General features: G+C 43.5%; 1 protein-coding gene across 3 annotated transcripts in view; it reads right to left on the bottom strand.

Annotated features, from left to right (window-relative positions):
• The window catches only part of LOC143283931 (uncharacterized), a 160,698-nt gene that overhangs the window by 69,117 nt on the left and 69,454 nt on the right, over positions 1–22,127 (bottom strand). For all 3 annotated transcript variants that reach the window (XM_076590375.1, XM_076590371.1, XM_076590372.1), the window contains exon 4: positions 19,427–19,784. In XM_076590375.1, coding sequence (XP_076446490.1) covers positions 19,427–19,784 — 358 coding nt within the window. The remainder of the gene's footprint in view (positions 1–19,426; positions 19,785–22,127) is intronic.

Genomic DNA, 22,127 nt, shown 5'->3' with positions numbered 1-22,127 from the left:
AACCTACCGAACGCTGACATGGATCACAGGATCTTTAACGTGCGTATTTGATTTTCTGCGTGTGTATACACACGATGGGGGTTCAGGCACTAGCAGGTCTGCACATATGTTGACGATCTCGGAACAATCTCTACCTTTTATCCACCAGGCGCCGTCGCCGAGATATATACGACGAACGACGCTATCCTTAGAGTTCAGTTTTAGGCTGTTTACATTATGGCCTGTTAGCGTGAAGGAAGGAATTTCAAGTCAGTGTTCCAGGTGTTGCAGCCGTCAGTGATTTTTAGGGGCTCATCGTTAGAATAATAATAACAATAATAATAACAACAACAACAACAATAATAATTATAATGATAAGTTGTTTGTTCTTTAAAGTGTTGGGTTTCTTATTTTTGTTCTTTTAAACCGTCTTCGACACTGGGCAAAATATCTTAAACGTTTCGGGGGGGACGAAAGTCCGATGTGGCCAAAACCACGCGCTCTCTTGTAAAGTTCTGTGGTCCCGGATTTCAGGTCCTGTTTGGGATGGGAAATTCCATGGTATATGGCTGCTGTGACTGAGACTGTTTTGTTTATTTGTTGTTGTTGTTGTTTTCAGTGTTTCTACACAACCAGTCAACGCTGTTTATTACGGTGATTTTATCACACAACCAGTTTCGACTGTTTACAATCTGTTCACTTCACAACCAGTCAAGACCGTTCACTGCAATATGTTCGCTAAACAATCAATCGACACTGTTAATTACAATGTGTTTCACTACACTACTACACTGTTAACTCCAATGTATTCACTACGCGACCACTCCACACTGTTCATTAACTCCAGTGTGTTCACTACACAAGCACTCCACACTGTTCACTACAGTACACAACCAACCAACACTGTGAACTAAATCACTACTGTGAACCTCAACGTGTTAACTGTAAAAACCAATGAAAAACGCCAGCACAGTTCGCCAGAGCTGGGCGCACATTTTTTATCAGTAACTGAACCACCCACAAAACTGAAATGATCCACTGACCACTACCCGATGGAATTCACTGACCACTACCCGATGGAAAAGGCGTGTGGGAGTCAATTTCCGTTTGAAACATTACCACATGCTCTTACCCAGGAGGGAGGCCTTAAATTATCACTTTCTTTTAACACAGCACCAGTGTCCGCTCCTCAAACTGGTGACAACTGGCACAACGTAATAAACTTGTGTTTCTTCATTTGTCTTATTTTCTAAAGGAACACAACTTGATTTATTGTGTTATTGCTTATTGTTTGAAACACACACACACACACACACACACACACACACATAATATTGAATTGCCCGTACCGTTCGTTTGTAGTACCTTAGCCTGGTTTTCAAAGTTTTCTTCAGGTCTTGACTTGCATACTCACTGGGTTTTCTTTTTTAACACTGCCATTTCCCCCAACCTCTCACACACCCTCACCGCCCACTGCTTCAACCAACCAGGAAGATTTATTTCTCTGTATGTCATATGACGATCAGAAGACAACTCACAAAAACGCTTCCTTTCCCTCTATCCTTCCTTACCAGGGGAAGAAACAAAAAGCAATTTGTTTCCGAGATGTCGCTTGCAGTGAATGTTGTCAATACTTGGCAAGTGTAGAATACGTACATACAAACCGCATGGCAAAGACATTATTGACACTCTCTCCCTGTATGTGTGCGTGTGTGTGTGTCAGCGCGCATAAGCGTTTGCATGCGTGTGTGTGTGTGTGTGTGTGTGTGTGTGTGTGTGTGTACGCGCATTCTTGCGTGTGCGTGTGTTCAAAATATGTATGCGCGCGCATGTCTTACACACACAAGAACACACACATACACACATGTACACATACACATCTTTTTGCACCACGCGGCCAGGAAGTTATTTTCAATTGCGGTCTGGACCTGCTCTTTGCTTTCCTTCACAATTACAGACTACCACCCTCCTTTCTTACTACCTTCACACACAGCAGGAACATTCTCTCTCTCTCTCTCTCAATAAGGAAGTTGAAGGTGTACCTTCGCAGAAGACGATCATTAACTCGTGAAATCTAAACTGACAGCTAACACACGCTCACACTCTGTTCGGCGCGAACTTGTGTGTGTGTGTGTGTGTGTGTGTGTGTGTGTGTGTGCGCGCGTGCGCGCGCGCGCGAATGTCCTCAAACGGCGAAGGCGGGGTTGTTAAGATGTACTTGCTCTTTAACACGATCGTTGATGAAGAAATCAATCAATTTCTCTTCACACACACACACACACACTCCTTCCAAACACCCTTGCGAATGCCAAAAAATTGCACGTCTCTTCCCTCTAGGCACGAAAAGCGAGGCTTTGCCAACCTGAAAAATTAAAATGGAGTGTGGAGACGCAGAAAGCAACAAATATTACCACAGCTGATTTTAAGGAGCTTCCCTCTATCCATTCTGACCCACAGACGCAGGCACAAAATGTATGAACAGTCAGGGAAGAGGAAGTGTCAGGGGATGCTGTGAGTGATCTGAACACTATATCATTGGGGCGACATGCTCAGGGATATGTCATTATATTCACCAAGGGTACAACATGTCACTGGGGCAAGGGATAATAATAATAATAATAATAATAATAATAATAATAATAATATTTATATAGCGCAGAATCTTGTGCAGAGATAAATCTAAGCGTTTTCACACCAGTCATTCACACGCATGCATAACTCAAAACTGAAGAGGCAGAGGAGGGAGGCTATCTTGTGAAGAGGCGTGTTTTAAGGCCAGACTTGAAAGAGCTGAGTGCGGAGACCTGACGAAGTGAAAGAGGAAGTTCATTCCAAATGCAAGGTCCAGAGACAGAGAAAGAACGGCGTCCAACAGTGGAGTGTTTGAATCTGGGTATGCGTAAACATAGTGGATCCGAAGCCAATCTTAGAGAGCGACATGGAGTGTAGAGGTGAAGGCAGCCACAAAGATAGCAAGGGGCAGATTTGTGAATACATTTATAACATAGAGTGCTGATCTTATACTTTATTCTGTGTGAGCCAACAGAGATGTTGCAAAAGAGGAGTGATGTGCTCAGATCTTTCTTTCTGAGGACGAGTCTGGCAGCAGAGTTTTGTAAGCGCTGAAGAGACTGAATGGATGAAGCAGGCAAACCAGACATTACATTCACCAACGGTACACCATGTCATTGGGGCGACAAGCGATCTGTCATTACATTCACCAACGGAACACCATATCACTGGGGCGACATGTTAAGGGATCTGTCATTACATTCACCAACGGTACACCTTGTCACTGGGGCGACGAGTTATCTATCATTACATTCACCAATGGTACACCACGTCATTGGGGCGACAAGTCAAGGGAAATGTCATTACATTAACCAACGGTATATTATTATCATCCATATAATTTCAGCTCGTGACCAGCACATCACCGCAAAATGACGGCCAGCTGAAGGACTCTTCCCACGCTCTCGAAACACTGGCGTGAAACAGGTGATATTTCGTAACAAAAAGGTGGATGCATCAAAGGATCTCCTTTCTGTCGCCACACAGATCTGCCCGCTTTGATAAGTGCGCGTCCTGTCACGCCGTTATCGGTGGGTTCAGACTAACTCCGAACTGGTTCAAAACACGGATTTGGAAAACTCACACAAGGCTGGGCGTCCTGAATTACAATCACATAATAGGCATACTGAGATATTCGTGAAATGGTTGGGAAGGAAGAAGGCGGGCTTTGTATTTCTTCCACCACAAAATCAAGTGAAAGAGTTTACCTTTTATTCTGGAACACTTACAAAAAGTCTGCACGTCGGTCTAGGGTTAGACACTGTCCGTCGTTGTGTTGTTGTTGTTTTTGGTTTTTTACTTTTTCTTTCTTCCCTTCTTTTCCTTTTTCTTTCTTTCTCTCACCCCCCTCCCGCTCTTTTTATTTTCACCTCTATGTCCGCCAACGAACAGGGAGTCATAAGTATGAATATCAAACACCTTTTCAATGCCAGGACAGACAAACACGACCTTCCCCCATTCCACGGACCTCAACGCCAGATGGACCAAACATCCAGAGCTCCATCCCTTCGAACAACGAAACCTCCACAACACCAAGACTAAAGCAAGGAACACCTTGCAGGCCAGTAAGTCTTTAAACTCGCCCAACTTTCCATGCGCACAGGCAAAGACACGCCATGAGTTGCACGTGCCTTTCTGTGCAGTGAATAGCCAGTAAGAGCGACTCATCACCACGAATACTACAGAAGAATAACTAACATATCACGGGTTTTGGGTGTTAAAGGCCAGAAAAGAACACGGATTTTGAGGGATAATACAAACGAATGGACCGAAAGAAAACAAATGACGATATGAACATGCAGAAAAAAAATTAAAGGAAAGGAAACAGGTTCAACACTAAAACACTGTCCCAGGTTTTCCAGCCACTGTAAATGAACAGAACCTCCACCACCACTACGACCCCCCCTCCCCCTGCCCCCATACCCTTCCCTTTGCCCCCGCCTCTAGACATCCTTCACACGTCAAGAAAGACATAAACCATATGTAAATCAGCAGCGGAAAGAAGAAAGGATGGGGGAGGTATTCTGCACTGTGCCCACGCCCCGAGCCAAAGCACGGTGAAGCCCACTATTTCTTTATTCACGTCAGAAAGAAGCCGGCCATGATAATGACGACTGAACAGCTTGTCAAAACCAACACGTCACAAGACGGCAGGGGAGGTAAAGAAAACAAGGTGTTTACAACACAGGGACACTCCAGTGGGTGGGGAAATTACCTGCCCCCTTTTTGTTGGTGGCCATGATACAAAAAAAGAAGAAAAGAAAACAAAGAGTTATAATCATCCTCTGCATCTCCCACACATTCTATGTGGACTTACTCCCAGCGTTCAGCGTCGTTGAATCATCTTCGCATTAACCTCATTTTATCTCAGCCCCTGACAGTTTTCCCTTTGAAAAAATATGTCAAGCTGGAAGCGAGAAACATAAGGGAAAGATATAACGATTTGTATCATGATAATGTGACCTAACGTGAACAAAATGAATCGAAGCCAAGTGCATGAACTTAGAAGAAAGAAGGAGGAAAAAAAAGCAGGGCGCGCAGACCCATTTTTCTCAGTCTTTTTCTTTTAAAACACATTTACATAAAACATACATTCCTTTTTACGCACACCCGCAAACACACACGCCCGCGCGTGTGTACATACAGATACTCAAACGCGCACACTTTCTTTATTGAACAAAATGTTTGGAGTGCTGTGCCCAATTCACACAAAAATCCTGTTGGGAAAGACACAACAAAAGACTGGTTCAAGATACACGTGTATGCAGGTCAGTTTGATACAGCTAGTCCTACACAAGCCATAATCAGGATAAGTATATATATATATATATATACTTTTGCATAAATTTGGATCAAGATAGATACTTATTCACTTTTGAAACAGAAAAAAAATGCAGAAAGGTTTTAAATATGTATCTATATATAATCGGCTAATAACATACTCAAGGCGAGCACAACACATTTTGATGAAGTTGGTTTCGTCAAGGCACTGCGACTGAACTCTCTCTCTCTCTCTCTCTCTCTCTCTCACTCACTCACTCACTCACGCACACACACACATGGAAATTTCTTTTTTCCATTTTCCCTTCAAATGTGTGTGTGATATTGTAACGGATGTAGAATAGCAAGGGCAGATTGGAAGAACAGGCCATGCCTAAAATCTTAATTCTTTAATAATTATATATATATATATATATAACCGTTTTGAGTTCTGAGTTCTCTCTGCCTCGCAAGGGAGAAACAGCCAGGCTTTTTGACTCGTTGAGGGAAGGGGCCCCGAGGGGGTTGGGAGAAGTGTGAGGGGAGGGGGGCCAGGGTGGGGGTGTGGGGGGGCTTTTGTTGTGTCAGGAAAGTAACACAACACAACACACGTCACAGCAGCGCAATACAACACCCCACGCTTTTTTTTTTTTTGCTTTTTTTTTTCCTCGCTTCGCCTCGTGTCGGAGCAAAGTTAATGTGCGACTGATAGCTGTCACTTTTGTTATTGTTCTTTGGCTGGCCTGGTTCGCGGGCAGCTGAGGGTGTGCTGGTGCTGGTGCTGGTGGAGGTGCTGAACTATAGGCACACAGATGTAAAATATGTATCTCAGTGTGCTGAACCCACCACCCTTGTCTCCGTCCTTCCCCTTCCCCCATCCCTTCTCTGTCATAACTTCAGCTAGAACAGAGGCTGCTGACAAAAACAGCCAATGCCCTTCTGTGCCCCCGATTTCCCGTGCCACCTGTTCATAGCATTTTCCTTGGTCAACACCTCTGACGCTGAAAACACACACACACACACACACACACACACACACACATATATATATATATATATAGAGAGAGAGAGAGAGAGAGAGAGAGAGAGAGAGAGAGAATTCCAAGGTATTTTGACCCACGCACCGGAAATTGGATTCTGTTTGGCGTGATGTACTCTCAAACATTAGAATTCACACACCTTTTATGTGCTGTTCGGACAATTCAAACTCTCTGAAAAGATGTGCTGGTCTTTTCTTATCCGCCAAAATCTTTAACATAATCGCTAGCGAACCCCCCCCCCCCCCTCCCCCAGTTACAGTTAAAATCTTGTATGATTATATATTGAGACAGGTTTCTGAGTCACATATTCTGAATGCGAATTCTGATTCATGTCTTAGACAAGATTCTGCTTGTTTGGTTTAAGGATTTTTAATTTCAAGAAACAAAGTGGAATGCAGCGTTTGATTAAGAAAACTCGAGCAAAACAAGCCCGAGCTTATATCGTGCTCTTTCATGTGTTCTGTTGGTTTCTTTTTGTTGGTGTTTTTTTTTCCCCAGACAGGATGCTAGACGTTCATTCATATAAGTATGATGGAGTTCAGATTTACACAATCAAGACGGGGCTCGGATTCACATTTTCAAGTTCTTTTATGATTTGCTTATTATTTCGATACAATGATTATAGGGATTATGATACCCGTTTTCAAACAGGCTTCTCATTCACATGCATGGTTACGGTATTAATTATATTACTATTATTATTATTATTGTCATTACTATTAACATTATCATTATTATTATCATCATCATTGTCATTATTATCAAAACACCAAAAGACAAGAAAACGCGTGTTGTATAATATTACAGTTCAAGGTTTTCACTGTGGATTTCTCCTTACGTCAGACATGAGTAGCTTTTTTTCTTTTTTCTTTTTAATTCACCTGGTAGTGGCATGCAAATCTGCTTGAATAAGGCATGTGTTCAACTACGTAATTATAATCAACAAGTCTGTTATAATCAAGCTGTACAATCGCAACGCATGCAAAAATTGCCAGTCTGATTTTGTTCTCATTTATTTAAAACTGAAATCATACGAATACTTTTTAATCTAACAATAACAACGATGACGATAGTGAAGATTGTGATATACTGGCTTGAAATGATAAACACAAGACAGGTCAATTTCGATTAGATTTTACATGTGTGATAAAAGCGATTAGTTCAGGTGAAACACAGGCCGTATATAATCATCATCATCATCATCATCATTATATTCTTTAAGTTTCCTATACGGTAACAGCAAACTTAGCGTTCATAGCGTTTCCCCGTCTCATCTCAACCCCCAAGCTCTTTCGATTTCTCCCCTCCCACCTACTTGTCCTGAATATCGAAGTTTGACCCGTTTATGACAGCCCCAAGGGAGGCATATGAAAGTAGGGAACACACACACACACACACAGAGGCAGAGAGAAAGCACACACACACACACACACACTCACACACACAGACAGAGAGAGCACACACACACACACACACACACACACACACACACACGTGCGTGTGGCTGTGTGTTGTTGGGCCAAACTGTACATTACAACACATCTCCATTTTCCTGTGCGGTGATTCTCGTTGGTTTGTTGTTGTGGTTGCTGTTGATGTTTTAAGGGGCTCAAGTTTCCATTTGAACTCGAAGGTGAAGGTACTCTTGAATACCCTGTGGTGAAATAAAACCACCAAGCTTTCTACTCATTCCCACGCCAACATCGACACTTTCTATGCTCCCTTTTAGTCCTCCCCCAGCTCCTCAGTCCTTCCCCAGAGCAATGACCCCCCCACCCCGAACCCCCCTCTCCTTCATTCAAACGTATCTCCCTCCACCTATGCATAATAAAAAACGAAAATACCAGTTCGTGGTGTCTGTTTTGGAAACGCACAACACAGTGCTATCACCTTATCACCTGCGCTCACAGGAAGGCCGGAGGTGAGGGGGAGGAATCGTTTTCATGGGCCGCTTGATTTCTAAAGTGTAGACACGGACTTTCCTCTCTCTCCCCCACCTTTCCCCTCGACCTACCTTTCTGTGTCTTTTGCTGTGAGCTACCGCTTTTTTTTTCTCTCCTTTTTTATGTCCTGTTTAACTTGCAAGCTGCTCTTTTTTTTTTCCTTCTTCTTTTTTTTAATTTTTATTTTTTTAAATTTTTTATTTACCGCGTGCCAAGTAGGTGTCTACGGTCGATTATTCCAACATGAAGTGTGTCAGTTCATGTGTGTGTATGTGTGTGTGTGTGTGTGTGTGTGTGTGTGTGTGAGAGAGAGAGAGAGAGAGAGAGAGAGAGAGAGCAGTTTACTCCTGTGCCTTGAATTCAACATGGCTTGTTCTGGTGAAGGTTACTTTTTAAATGCTGCATTCAGGATTTTTTTTTCAGCTTGCACAATGTGCATTCATGCTTGTGTGTGGAAGTCTGCGTGTGTGCGTGTGTGTGTGTGTGTGTGTGTGTGTGTGTGTGTGTGCGTGTGCACGTGCGTGTATGCGTGTGTACGTGCGCGTAAGCATGCGTATAACAACAGAAGGCACAGACAGAAAGTCATTTTTTTTATCAGAAAGAAAATTATCCTGGAAACTGAATCCGCTGCAAAATAATAATAACAATAAAATAATAATGATGAATCGTTTTCACCTCTTGCATAGTGCAGCTCAGATGCGCTTTCCACTCTCCATTCACACAAATCACACATCATGCACCAACACCACACACGAACAAAACTCACAAAGACTGAGAATAATTATCTATTTTACGTGAAGTCATGTCATAATTCGTTTTCATGAGAGTAGAAGATAAGAGGGGACGCGGAAACCTTGCTCAAGGTGCACAATCTTTTCCTTCCCAACAAACATCGGGTCACACACACTCTCTCTCTCTCTCTCTTACATACACCCGCACAAACACACGCACGCGCGCGCACACGAACATAAAAGAGCACCGCGGAAATGATACACGCTGGCAGGCCGAGACAGACACAGACACTGCAAGACAGACACATGGTAAAACGAAATGGAAGACAGACAGAAAGATAGAAAAATGAAAGACTTCCAAGTTACCAGTTTGAGTGAGGTCCGGGACCACACAGTCAATTCTTTTTTTCGTCTGTTGGATGCGTGCTGATGGGAGGGAAACGATGGAAGGGACATAACTCTACATCCGTCCAACTTGGTGCTCATTAGCCGATAGCTTCCCTTACATCGCCAGGGCCAGCAATTTTTTGAGACGCCATGGTCACATTGGAAAGTTACGCGGACTTCGCCAATAGTCGCAGTGACAGTGCAAACTATCAGAATCATTGGCAGGTCGCGTTAACTGACTAACTGAAATCACCTGTTCTTGAATCAAACATACTGGATCTGCAGGGTTTTGTATTAAACTGTATTTTTGTGTTTCCGCTTACGTGTTTTATTGATTTGCAGTAGATGGCAAATCAAAGCACTGGGTCTAAAATCATATTGAAAAGTCAAACAAAGAGGACAATGCCTAAATAGAGACATGGGGTATGACTTTCCACTGGTAATCAAAGTTCTGTACAAGTCCCTACTGCCGAGTAATACTCTTCATCTCAACAAACTGCAGTCAGCCAGCATATTTCTCTCTTTAACTAGACTGTCCAGACCATGGGACATTGTCAACCTGAACCTGTCAAGCACTAAACCTTGCAGCTTCCATTTCTTTTAATTTCTATATCAACTGAACGCCTACAAACACTAACAAAAATAACCCACAAACATGTGCCCAAAAACAAAAACACATATTCAACCATCTGTGGCTGCGTACTATCTTCTGTCTTTCTCTCTCTGAAGACATTTTACCTTCCACAGACATACACAAACAAAAACTATATTCAAATATTTTCTTGATAATTTCATTTGCTATCCAGTTGGATGTGCTCATGATTGTGTGTATGTGTGATGTGTGTGTGTGTGCATGCGTTTTTGTGCATGCAATCATGCTACCCATATACATACATATATCCATACATGCATGTTAACAGGAATCTATTATAATCTGAATGTAAGCAACAGAGAATATAACAGAACTCATTTGATTATCATTATGCAGAACAATTAAATGCTAATGTCAACATTATGTCTGACCAGTTAACCACTGTTTGCCCACATCATAACGGATGTCACACGATAACACACAGCAGTTCATGTTCACACACACCCAACTACCAGTTACACTGACTGAAGTCCTGTTCACATGCAACCATCAAAACATCACTATGACACTGACATCTCTCACTAACCTAAGTAGTACTGGTGTAGAGCCTGTGAACAAACTGATGTTCATTCACCCATCTGTAAATATTTGTGCTGGAATGCCTTAACAATCAGAGTAACAGTTTTGACATAGAAGTGGATAAAATTCTGTTGACACTATCAGCTCTCGAAGTTCCGAGTCCAAAACGACTTTGTATAAACCTTAGAAAAAATAATGTACAAAGCAATTCATATGATAAACTTTTTTTTTTTTTTTTTTTTTTTTTAAAGTTTAACCAGTTTTCATTATCGCAAACTGGAAACTTTTTGACTATTCAAATGTGTGTGCTAATTCAACTAAAACATAACACTATTCCTTGTAACTATAATAACAGCAAGTTTAAAACTAGTGCTTTCAGAACAATTCATTTGATTTGCATAGACTGATGATTTGATGAATCTGCCTAACTTCTGACATTCAAAATAAAGAAACCTCAAAGAATGGGCATGAGGGGTGGGGGAGGGGTTGAGGGGGGGGGGGACTGGGTGATGGAGTGGTCCAAATGGTTGAAAGACTGCTAATTTTTACTCCTTTTACCCACAGTAAGTTGAGTAACCTATAATTTTTACTTTATTTCAATAATCATTTTATTCATTCCCTGTCTGTAAATTATAACCATTACTTCTTAAATACATGTATGCACATTCAAAATGTGACTGCTCTCAACTCAGTTGCTTTCGTTTTGTGATAGAGTATAAGAGTTGTTGCATTTACTGATATATGGTATATATTTGTTGGTCTTGTAATTTGTGCTTTTACAGAATCAATGAATGAGTGTTTATTTCTTTTATGATTCTCTTATATATCTCTATTTCACTCCTTGTGTTCAACTGGTGAAGTATTGAATTTGTAAAGCGCAAGAGCTTGTTTCAGCTTGCATTATACTTCATAGCACTATGACTATATAAAAACAAATTATAATCAATATGATTATGATTAACATTATTAATACTACCATTACTACTACAACTACTACTTGAACTACTTATTACTACTGCTGTTGCTGTTGCTACTTCTGCTGCTGCTTCTACTACTATCTCTCCGCTTTTTTTCTCTTTTTTTTTCTTTTGTGTGCGAAAGCCTGGGTTAAATCAACATAACACATCGGCATCATTCCAAGTTGCTCACATGAAACAAATTTTATACTCGCTCCTCCTACCCAATATTATTTTTCTGTGTTCTTTCCATAAAATTCTCCTCACCTTTTTTTTTCAACCAACAATATACAAATGCCATGGTGCCCCAGAAACAGGATAAACAAAATGTAAATGCCTCAGTACCACATGTGTGTGTGTGTGTGTATATATATATATATATATATATATCATTCTACAGCAACAGAAAAAAGAAGGGGTTGAGGACTGAGGGGGAGAGAGACAGACAGACACAATCAGGCAGACAGAGGCAGAAACAGACACAGAAGCCAAAGATTAGTTTCAATATTCTCCTCTCTCTTAACTAGTCAGTATTCTCCCCCCCCCCCCCCCCCCCCCCCTTCCACCCCCCCCCCCCCCCCTCTCTCTCTCTCTCTCTCTTATGCAGGCACACAGACACAGACACATATCAGAGGTATGGATGTTTGTTTAAACAGTAAATATGTTAACTGTTGCTGCAACGCCACTCACAATACTGTGATCTACGATGATAATGGGGTGGGGACCACGCGAGAAGTGGTGGTGGGTAAAGCTGCATCATCATGTCACATCGCCCTGCAAGTCGCAGACTTCGCTCGCAGACTGGCGCGTGCGCGTCTGCGTGCGATCGTCTTCGTCGAAGCCAGGTCACAGCGCCAAAATCGTCAGAACTATTTGAAAAGTACTCGTCCCACCTGAACAGTTACCATAACTAAACGTCTCCCAAGAAGACAGGAAAAGCATGCTCGAGATTGAGAGCCGCTCCACACTATTCCCAGACAACACTGCTGAGATAATGTGCAATGCGTTAAAAACAATACGATGCATTAAAAAATGTTTAATAAAAAAAAAATCAAATAAAAACACGTCCTGGTTTTTCGCACCAGAGTCGATCCAAGATCCCAGTCAACGAAGTCTCAACAATCTGTTTCAAAACTTCAACAGAAAAGACATGCATTGCAAGCAGAAAATAACAGCGTTCAGCATCACAAACAGTGTGTAACTGGCAGCATCATTAATTTTACCTGCCATAAGGAGAAGTTCCAGATTGTTCTTTCGACTTGTGGTTTTGTTGTTTGCTGCCATTTTCCCCATCCCCAGAACACAGATCCGTCCGCGTGTCAGCTGCTCCGAAGTAGGAAATCGGTGTAAACATAGTTCCAGTCTCCCTCCTTTCCCAAAACGAACTCTTGCCTCCTCTGCTCTCCCAATTTGACTGAAAAATGTACAGCGTGTGTGGGGCGAGCAATTTTCAATACGAAGCTACGATGGTAATTATCGATTTACTTTTTGTTTCGGTCGGACAAGAATGTTGCGGACGAGGACTGGGTAAAGGCAGTGGCAAGGCAAACAAATACAGGTTTGCAAGGAGGGGGAGCATGAGGGGGCTTCAACACGTGGAATGTTGTGGGTTGTTGCACGAGGTTGTTTACCAAACAGGTCGGCCCACAAAACGACTTTCACCATCCGCGCGCGCGCGCGCGGTGTGTGAGTGTGTGTGTGTGAGAGGGAATCTTTCTGCAAGAATGTCAACATTGCTTTGAGAGATAGTTTTCAAAATCTATGGAGACATGCTCAAGAGGCGAGTAGTAAATGTTTGTTTTATCGAAATTTCAAAAGTGGATTTGGTAGAGAAAAATATATTAGTCAAATGCCTGATAATTACGTCATCAGCTTCTTCAGATTTCGAAGTAGTAATCATAAGCTGCCGAAATAGAAACAGGGAAACACAAAGGCATAACACGATAGTTACGGCTTTGTAAGGTTTGTAACATGTCTGTGATTGGGGATGAGTTTCATTTTGTAATGGAATGTCCCAATTATGATCAGTTACGAAATATATATCTTCGTAAAAAATATTTGTCTCCAAAATCGGTTTTTAATTTTTGTAATATGCTCAAAGGATGCAAAAAAAGTCATGTTAGCTGTAAGATGATTAGATTTGCTAATGTTGCCTAGCTATACTTTTGGAGTTAAAAGACATTAATTTTGTGTTTTCTCAACTTTAATGTGACATTGTTGTGTATTTGGAAATGTTTGTTCTGGGCATGAAAAGATTATTTTGCAGTAATCCTCCATACTCCAGCAGGAGTGAAAGGATAATTAAAACTCAGTTGAAACGTGTGTGTGTGTGTGTGTGTGTGTGTGTGTTGTGTTGTGTTGTGTTGTGTTCCTGCCTGCTGTTGTTCAGTGTCGTTCAAAACTGTGATTTTATTAAAGTTACGTTTTGTGAGTTGGCCGTTACAATGCCTACTGAGGATCAAGATTCACCATTATTTGCAGCGGCCAGATTTCCTCGGGCCTTGTTTTTAAGTACTGTTTTTAAAACCAGTAATTCAACGGGCTCAACAGCCTTGGGTTCAACTTGAATCCCATTCGCGGCGCACTGCCCGGTCACGTGGTGGCCAGATTTTTCCCATCTCAGTCATCGATCAGTCCGTCAAAAGACATGCAGACCTGCCAGTGACTTATTAGCGGGTAGACAATACATCTGCAGAAAATCAAATAATGCGTCACTGAGTTAATTGTGTGTGTGTGTGTGTGTGTGTGTGTTGGGGGAGAGGGGGTAAAGGGGTAGGAAAGGGACAGCGAGGGAAGGAAGGGAGTGAATTTGCCCGCTGGCCGGCTGTCTGGATTCGACTGTTTTTCGACACTGCCAAGGTAACATCCCGTGAGGGCCGACGTGCAAAACGCACTCAAACACACTGATATGGCGGTTGAACGTGTACCTTTAAAAAAAAAAAAAAAAAGCAAACAGCGGCAGCGAAACCAGACAGTGTGACTCCATTCACATCAGTCACAGTGCCAGAAACGGCAAATCCACTTAAGACCAACCAGGGGTTGCATATAGGTATAAATGATCTTTACGTGGCTATTTATGTTTGGCGTTGAGAATGTTCCTGTCCAGAGCGCTTTCGCTAAATCTATAGCCATAAGTCAGTACAGTCTTGACGCTAATCTGACTTCAAACAAACACTGACAAAATCCGTTGTGCAGTACAGCCCCGGGTCCATCGAAAGCCTGGCTGTGGACCGTCATGTCATTGTCTCAGCTTCAGAGTCCAGCGAGCGCCGGAATATTGAAAAGGTCGGTTGATCGCTTTATTGCTGGCTTTGTTCACTGACCAGTAACATATACGAGAGTGTGAGGGAGCCCCTGAACACGGAAGAAGAAGAATTCTTGGCCACACAAATAGAATCAAATCAAACCATGTTGCTTGTAGTCCAGCCAACGGCACATGGGCCATTTCAGGCCGGAAAAGCCGTCGATTCCAGTCCGATAAGGAATAACCAAGATGATGTTAAAAGATCGATTAAAATAATCCGCGTAAAATGACCCCTTTCACCTACGTCTCGCACAGTTTACATGCATATTTCAATCAAGCTAGAATATTCATTGCCATCACTGAGGAATTGAAAAATAGTTTCCGAAGTCGAGTAAACAGGCGACCGCACGCGGGGCACTGCAGATGAGGCTTGTTAACTCAGTGGATGGTAGCTCTTCAAAGTGCAAGAAAACGCTGATTTCAAACCTCCGCTGCTTCAGCTGCCCCCATACCCAACCACTGGAAAAGCTTCGGGAGTCAACCCTGAAGGAAAAAACAAACAAACAAAAACAAAACAAAAAAACCGGATCCGCCAGAAGTCCACAAGGCAGTTCGAGGCCGTGTACGGCGTCAACATGACAACTTGCTCGTGCTGCGGACTGACGACACTGGAACCAGCTGTCCAGTTATTTCCGACACGGGGTGGGTGGTGAGGTCGGTGCCAGTGAATGGACTGAGGGGTGGTCGGAGACTGCTGTATGGTGAAGATCCTGTCCTCCATACTCCTTTCCTACCCCGGCTGTGGATGCTGCAGTCGTAATGGGAATATGGACCCGGGCTGGATTACACAAGTTAATCGTAGCAGCACTAAGTTAACTCACTATGAATAGTTTTCCTAAGTCTTTTTGAATTAGCGTAGACTTAAGAAGATAACCCAAGGAGAGGAGACTTAAGAAGATAGTCCTAGGAGAGGAAACTTTGGAAGATAACCCAAGGAGAGGAGACTTAAGAAGATAACCCAAGGAGAGGAGACTTAAGAAGATAACCCTAGGAGAGGAGACTTAAGAAGATAACCCAAGGAGGAGAGACTTAAGAAGATAACCCTAGGAGAGGAGACTTAAGAAGATAACCCAAGGAGAGGAGACTTAAGAAGATAACCCAAGGAGGAGAGACTTAAGAAGATAACCCTAGGAGAGGAGACTTAAGAAGATAACACAAGGAGAGGAGACTTAAGAAGATAACCCAAGGAGGAGAAGCGACTGGCGTGGGATGGTGGGGAAGTGCGAGAAAAGTATTTGTAAACCAGTAGATCACATGAAACGTTAAGTTGAAGGTTAAAAGTAAACCTGCAATTATATGACAGGTTAAGTTAAAGGTTAAAAGTAAACCCAAAGGTTTCCTGAAAGGGTACGTTTTTAAGTTAAATGTTAAAAGTTAAACCTCCGGGTCACACTGATGAAATATAAAGTTCAAGGTCAAACGTTCCACAGCCTTTTACGGCCATCGGAGCATTGAGCTCATATGCACTGTCTTGAGCTCGGCAGATAAAGGCGGGGCCCAGTCCTCTCCTTCCGCCGTTTTAACCTTCCCCAGCCAGTCAGGTGACCATTCACACCTGGGTGGAGTGAGTGAAACCAGAGTGAAGAGCCTTTCCCAGTGATGGCCTACAGGTAACGCGTCCGCCTTGGAAGCGAGAGAATCTAAGCGTGCTGGTTCGAATGGCAGCTCAGCCGCCGACATTTTCTCCCCCTCCACTAGACCTTGAGTGGTGGTCTGGACGCTAGTCATTCGGATGAGACGATAAACCGAGGTCCCGTGTGCAGCATGCACTTAGTGCACGAAAAAGAACCCACGGCAACAAAAGGGTTGTTCCTGGCAAGATTCTGTAGAAAAAAACTATCCACTTCGATAGGAAAAACAAATGAAACAGTACGCAGGGGGAAAAAAAGGGTAGCGCTGTAGTATAGCGACGCGCTCTCCCTGGGGAGAGCAACCCGAATTTCACACAGAGAAATCTGTTGTGATAAAAGAAACACAAATACAAATACACCACCATGCCGAAATGGGGCATGGAGCTGGCCAGCATGCACTGGATCAGAAGTCTAATGCCTAACGGAAAGGGAGACCGAAAAAAATAACGTGTAATCTGATACAGCCTTTGTTTTTTGCCCTGACCGATTTGGATAACCACTATTATTTCCAACCATGAATGCCATACGGCATAGTCATTTCTTCTTCTTCTTCCCCCGAAATCGCAGTATGGCTGCATGTCTGTTTGGCGGTGGGGGGAAAGCGGTTATAATTATACATAAAAGCCCACTGGTCTCTCGTAGATGATGAGTGAACATGGGAGTTGCAGCATACTAAATCCAAAACAACAACAACAAATAAATACCTTCTTCACCCCACCCTCCACCCCCTACCCTCATTCCCCCCGTGCCCAGAACAGGAAGACTGCAGCAGAAGATCCTGTTCCAGGCACGTCATCTGGCACGTGCACACACGCTGTTCCCCGTTTCTTGTTGGATGTCACTGTGGCTGACACTGGAAAAAGGATGTGCTCGTTAATTGTTACACTTTGTTTCCCTGGTGCTGTTGTTTCTGTTGTGTCTTCCGGGTAAGATACGATGTGAGGTGGGTGGGGAGAGAGGGGTGGGGGGTTAAAGGGAACTGTAGGAGAGGTCCCCCCCTCCCTCCCCACACACACACCCACCCCTTCCCGTGGTTTTAAATCATCGCTTCCTTGACGTGATGTTTTGTTACAACTGTGACCTTTCTGCCAAGTAGTTCCGCCATCACTGCAACAGATCCGCATTGCTGAGATGATCGTACCCCTCTCCTCTTCCCCTCCATCCTTCTCTCTCTCCTCTTCTGCCTGTGACCGGGTTTGCCTCGTATCCTTCTTCGTGTCACGTGCGCAAAAGATTAAAGGGAAGTAAACTTTTATAACACACACACACACACACACACACACACAACTCTGCCTGCGAAACACGCAGTAGCGCGTCACGAAAATCGCGTAAGGTTCTTGATCTTCCCCCTCACCCCCCACCCCCACCCCGCCCCCTCACCCCCGACCCCCTCTGTCTCTCTCTCTCTCTTCTCCGGGTCGTGTCATGCACAATTGTAGTTTATTAGCAATAATTATTATTTACCTTTGCTTGAATGTGGCGTTAATTCTGCCGGTTCCTCTTTTTGGTTCGCTGTTAGCTGGTTCAGTTAATGGTGTGCCTGCAGTTTCCGCCTGTCGCGCAGGCACGCTGTAACGTGGTAGGGAGGGAGGGGGGAGGTGGTGATGGTGTTGTTTCGCCAGTTTTGCAATGAATGATAGATAATTAACGATGGGCGCAATAGCCGAACGGTTAAAACGTTGGACTTTCAATCTGAGGGTTCCGGGTTCGAACCTTGGTAACGGCGCTTGGTGGGTAAAGAGTGGAGATCTTTCCGATCTCCCAGGTCAACATGTGTGCAGACCTGCTTGTACCTGAACCCCCTTCGTGTGTTTCCGCAAGCAGAAGATCAAATACGCATGTTAAAGATCCTGTAATCAATGTCAGCGTTCGATAGGTTATGGAAACAACATACCCAGCATGCACACTCCTGAAAACGAAGTATCGCTGCCTACATGGCGGGGTAAAAAATAAGGGTTTGTTCCACAGCTGATTCTTGCATAGCCTTGAAACACCAGGCATTGTAAACCCACACCATTGATAAAGTGCATGAGCACCAAAGTGGAGACGGAGGAGAATTAACCAACAGCTGATTCTTGCACAGTCCTAAAGACTTTTTCTCTGCAGTTCAGCAACCAACAGGGAGACCTGAGCAATGTGCGAACCATTGGGTTCTTTGGGTCTTTTACGCCGGAGGGCTAAGCGGTGCAGGAATGTTCTGGGTCATCAGGTCATCCTCCGAAAAACCAGCGTCCAAAGCACCTGTGGGAGTCCAGTAGTAGAAGGGTAGGGTAAAGCACGTATGCGAACTGGGAGAGAGAGAGAGAGGGAGAGACTCAAAGACTCGGTTTAATGACTCAAACAACATGCTCATATCACCAAGTGGAAAACACGCTTCCTCCCCTCCCGCCCTCGCTCCTACACATTCACGCTTTTCACAACATTCTTCTGCACTTCGTAAGGAAGGCAAAATAATGTCTATCGGTATGTTTTCGCACAATCTTCGTGGTCTACTGCTGAGGTTCGTATTTAGGTAACTCGACGCCATCGATCCGATTTCATAGTTACACTGAGACAGACAGACAGACAGAGGCGTATGTGTGAGTGTGCGCGCATGTGCGTGCAGGCATGTCAACCTTGGCGGAAAGAACGAGCGAAGCTGAGCAGGAGGAAGACCAAAGGGCGACAACCTGTTTCTGTGGGAGGAATGTGTCAGAGAGAGACTGACAGACAGACAGAGAGTAAGTGTGTGTGTATTTACGTGCGCGTAAAAAACAAACAACACACACACACACACACACACACAAACAAACAACACACACACACACACACAAAAACCACACACACACACACACACACACACACACACACACACAAACAACACACACACACACACACACAAACAAACAAACAACACACACACACTCACACACACACACACACACACACACAAACAACACATACACACGCCCACCTTGCTCACACGCCTCCCAGTGCACGGACCGCTTCTTCCTGGCCCTGCTGGTCAGCCCCCCTCTTCCTCCCCCTCCTCCTCTTCCTCCTCCTCCTCCCCCACCACCGCCACCACCCCCAGGCCGGAAGTAGGTGACGCCGGAGTCGTCGCTGTGGTCGCTGTCATCGCTGTCCTCTGTGGCGGAGAGGAGCGTGTCGTTGACGTCACAGGCCAGCTCTTCGTCGAACTTGAAGCACTGGAAGCGCTCCCCCTCCCCCTCCTGTCCCAGCCCCTCCGCGTCCAGCGCGTGCAGTCGTTCGCTGAGCAGCTCCACGAAGTCCCTGGGCTGTGGCAGCACGATCACTGAGGGGCCAGACGGCTGTTTGAGGGACACAGGACGATCATGATGATGATGATGTTTACACAGGACGATCATGATGATAATGATGTTTACACAGGACGATCATGATGATGATAATGATGTTTACACAGGACGATCATGATGATGATAATGATGTTTACACAGGACGATCATGATGATGATAATGATGTTTACACAGGACGATCATGATGATGATATGATGTTTACACAGGACGATCATGATGATGATAATGATGTTTACTCAGGACGATCATGATGATGATAATGATGTTTACACAGGACGATCATGATGATGATAATGATGTTTACTCAGGACGATCATGATGATGATAATGATGTTTACACAGGACGACGACGATGATGATAATGATGTTTACACAGGACGATCATGATGATGATAATGATGTTTACACAGGACGACGACGATCATGATGATAATGTTTACACAGGACGATGATGATAATAATGATGTTTACACAGGACGATCAATGATAATGATGTTTACACAGGACGATCATGACGATGATAATGATGTTTACACAGGACGATCAATGATAATGATGTTTACACAGGACGATCATGATGATGATAATGATGTTTACACAGGACGATCATGACGATGATAATGATGTTTACACAGGACGATCAATGATAATGATGTTTACACAGGACGATCATGATGATGATAATGATGTTTACACAGGGCGATCAATGATAATGATGTTTACACAGGACGATGATGACGATGATAATGATGTTTACTCAGGACGATGATGATGATGATAATGATGTAATGATGTTTACTCAGGACGACGACGACGATGATGATGATGATAATGTTTACACAGGACGATGATGATGACAATGATGTTTACACAGGACGACGACGATGATGATAATGATAATGTTTACACAGGACGATGATGATGATAATGATGTTTACACAGGACGACGACGATGATGATAATGATGTTTACACAGGACGGCGATGGTGATGATAATGATGTTTACACAGGACGATGATGATGATGATGTTTACTCAGGACGACGACGACGACGATGATAATCATGTTTACACAGGACGACGACGATGACGATAATGATGTTTACACAGGACGATAATAATGATGATAGTGATGTTTACACAGACGATGATGATGATGATGATTTTTACACAAGTGAGTCAAAAAAAAACCACAAAAAAACAACCGAAAGAAACAAAGGAGAACGGAGAGGGGGGGTATAGGGGGGTACAGTGTGTGTGTGTGTGTGTGTGTGTGTGTGTGTGTGTGTGTGTGTGTCGCGGCTCGTGTACGTTTATGTGTATTTGTTTGTGCTTTCATATCTGTGAAACTGCATGTTTGTTGTATATCTTTTATGTATGTGTGTGTGTATGTGTATTGTGTCTGCATGTTTTACATTTATTTGCTTATTTGCCTAGTTATCATCATTATTGTCTTTTTATGTTATTATTATCATCATCATCGTCATCATGATTATTATTATTACTATTATTATTATTATCTTTTTCTTTTCTTTTCTTTTTCAAGGCCTGACTAAGTGCGTTGGGTTACGCTGCTGGTCAGGCATCTGCTTGGCAGATGTGGTGTAGCGTATATGGATTTGTCCGAACGCAGTGACGCCTCCTTGAGCTACTGATATCGATACTGATACTGATACCATATGACTTTTCAAAGCGCTGTGACGTATATGGATCAGTCAGTCTGCGCGCTTTCACTCCTTGAAACTGAAACTGAAACTGAAACGACGCCGGTGATTGTCATCATCATCATCATAATCACCACCATCATCATTGCTGTTAATAGATTTTAAGCGCCTCCTGTAAAACAATACAATAGTGAATAATGATGTACAACAGCGCAATAAAGCGCACGAGAGAAAAACATACATACATACATTCATACATACACACATACATACATACACAAACACTAATAGACGGCTATGCTTTCATCAAATTTGAAGGCCATATTGAACATGTTTGTTTGAAATAGATTTAAGTGGTGTTCGTGGATCAGCAACAATACTGAGGTCAAGCGATAAACCGCTTCAGCCTATCTTGAGTGGCAACAAAAACAACTGTTGACTGCAAAGCGGCAGTAAACCCGAGGCAGTTATTAACCCATCCCCATCCCCACCCCGAAGGTCCCCTTTCCTCCAGCCCTACCATCACGTCCCTTCTCTTCCCATGCCCCTGCATCATCCCCCGCCCCCTCCTCCCTTCCCTCTTCCTCCACCGTGCACATCGCGCGCCTCTAAAACTGTGCCGAAAGCGGTAAAGGGAAACGACTTGTGCGTGACAAATTTTCTCGCTTCGTG

The sequence above is a fragment of the Babylonia areolata genome, chromosome 7, assembly GCF_041734735.1.
Source record: "Babylonia areolata isolate BAREFJ2019XMU chromosome 7, ASM4173473v1, whole genome shotgun sequence".
NCBI classification, from domain to species: Eukaryota; Metazoa; Mollusca; class Gastropoda; order Neogastropoda; family Buccinidae; genus Babylonia; species Babylonia areolata.
Note: the sequence above shows the minus strand (reverse complement) of the source record. Positions and strands in the feature narration are given on the sequence as shown.